Source organism: Myotis davidii, unplaced genomic scaffold, assembly GCF_000327345.1.
Source record: "Myotis davidii unplaced genomic scaffold, ASM32734v1 scaffold685, whole genome shotgun sequence".
Taxonomy (NCBI): Eukaryota; Metazoa; Chordata; class Mammalia; order Chiroptera; family Vespertilionidae; genus Myotis; species Myotis davidii.
The window spans coordinates 1,257,404-1,258,143 of record NW_006295823.1 but is presented as its reverse complement, the minus strand read 5'-3'; the positions used below and the strand labels follow the sequence as shown (position 1 = coordinate 1,258,143).

Genomic DNA, 740 nt, shown 5'->3' with positions numbered 1-740 from the left:
CCGGCAGAGCTGGGGTGGGCAGTGGGCGGGGCCTGGTTAGAGGGCGTGGCGATGGGCGGGGCTTCGTTGAGGTTCTGCCCCGCGGTCATTCTCCACCGGAGTGTCCAGCCCTGCCTTGTTGTTCGGTGGACGGACCGGAACCCAGGGAGGGGCAGGAGCTTGCCCGAGGTCACCAGCAAGCAGAGCACCCAGCCCGGGCCTCCTGGCTCAGGGTGGGGACTAGAGGCCGGGGAGCAGCCCCGGCCCTGAGTGGGGACCCCCGTCTCGCACCCGCAGTTTCAGATCCGAGCTCTGGAGTCCCAGAAGCGACAGCAGGAACTGGTGCTGAGGAGGAAGACCCAGGAGGTGAGGGACGTGCCTGCCCCCCAGGTGCCCCCTTAGGCTTCCGCCTGAGCTGGGTGCCTGGGCCCCGGCTCCCTCCTTCCTGGGGACACAGGCCAGACCTGGGTGGAGGCCGGAGGGCCGGCTGCAGGCTCTGGTCCCTCCTTTAAAAGCAAAACAAAACAAGTCTCTTCTGTGTTCATTTCACAACAAACAGAGGCCCCTGGCTCAGTCCCAAGCCCAGGTCCCAGCGGAGGGGCCCCTAGATCCTCCCTCCCTGCCCCTCCCCCGACCTGGGCATTTTCGGGGCTCCGTGTCCCCCGCTCACTGGGACCCTCCTTCCGTGGCCCCAGGTGTCTGCGCTGAGGCGCCTGGCCAAGCCCATGTCCGAGCGGGTGGCGGGGCGCGTGGTGCCGAAG

The 740-nt window shown here is 68.1% G+C and overlaps 1 protein-coding gene across 1 annotated transcript in view; it reads left to right on the top strand.

Annotated features, from left to right (window-relative positions):
* The window catches only part of KIF21B (kinesin family member 21B), a 74,244-nt gene that overhangs the window by 44,171 nt on the left and 29,333 nt on the right, over positions 1 to 740 (top strand). The window contains 2 exon segments of the mRNA XM_015568449.1: positions 277 to 345; positions 675 to 737. Coding sequence (XP_015423935.1) covers positions 277 to 345; positions 675 to 737 — 132 coding nt within the window.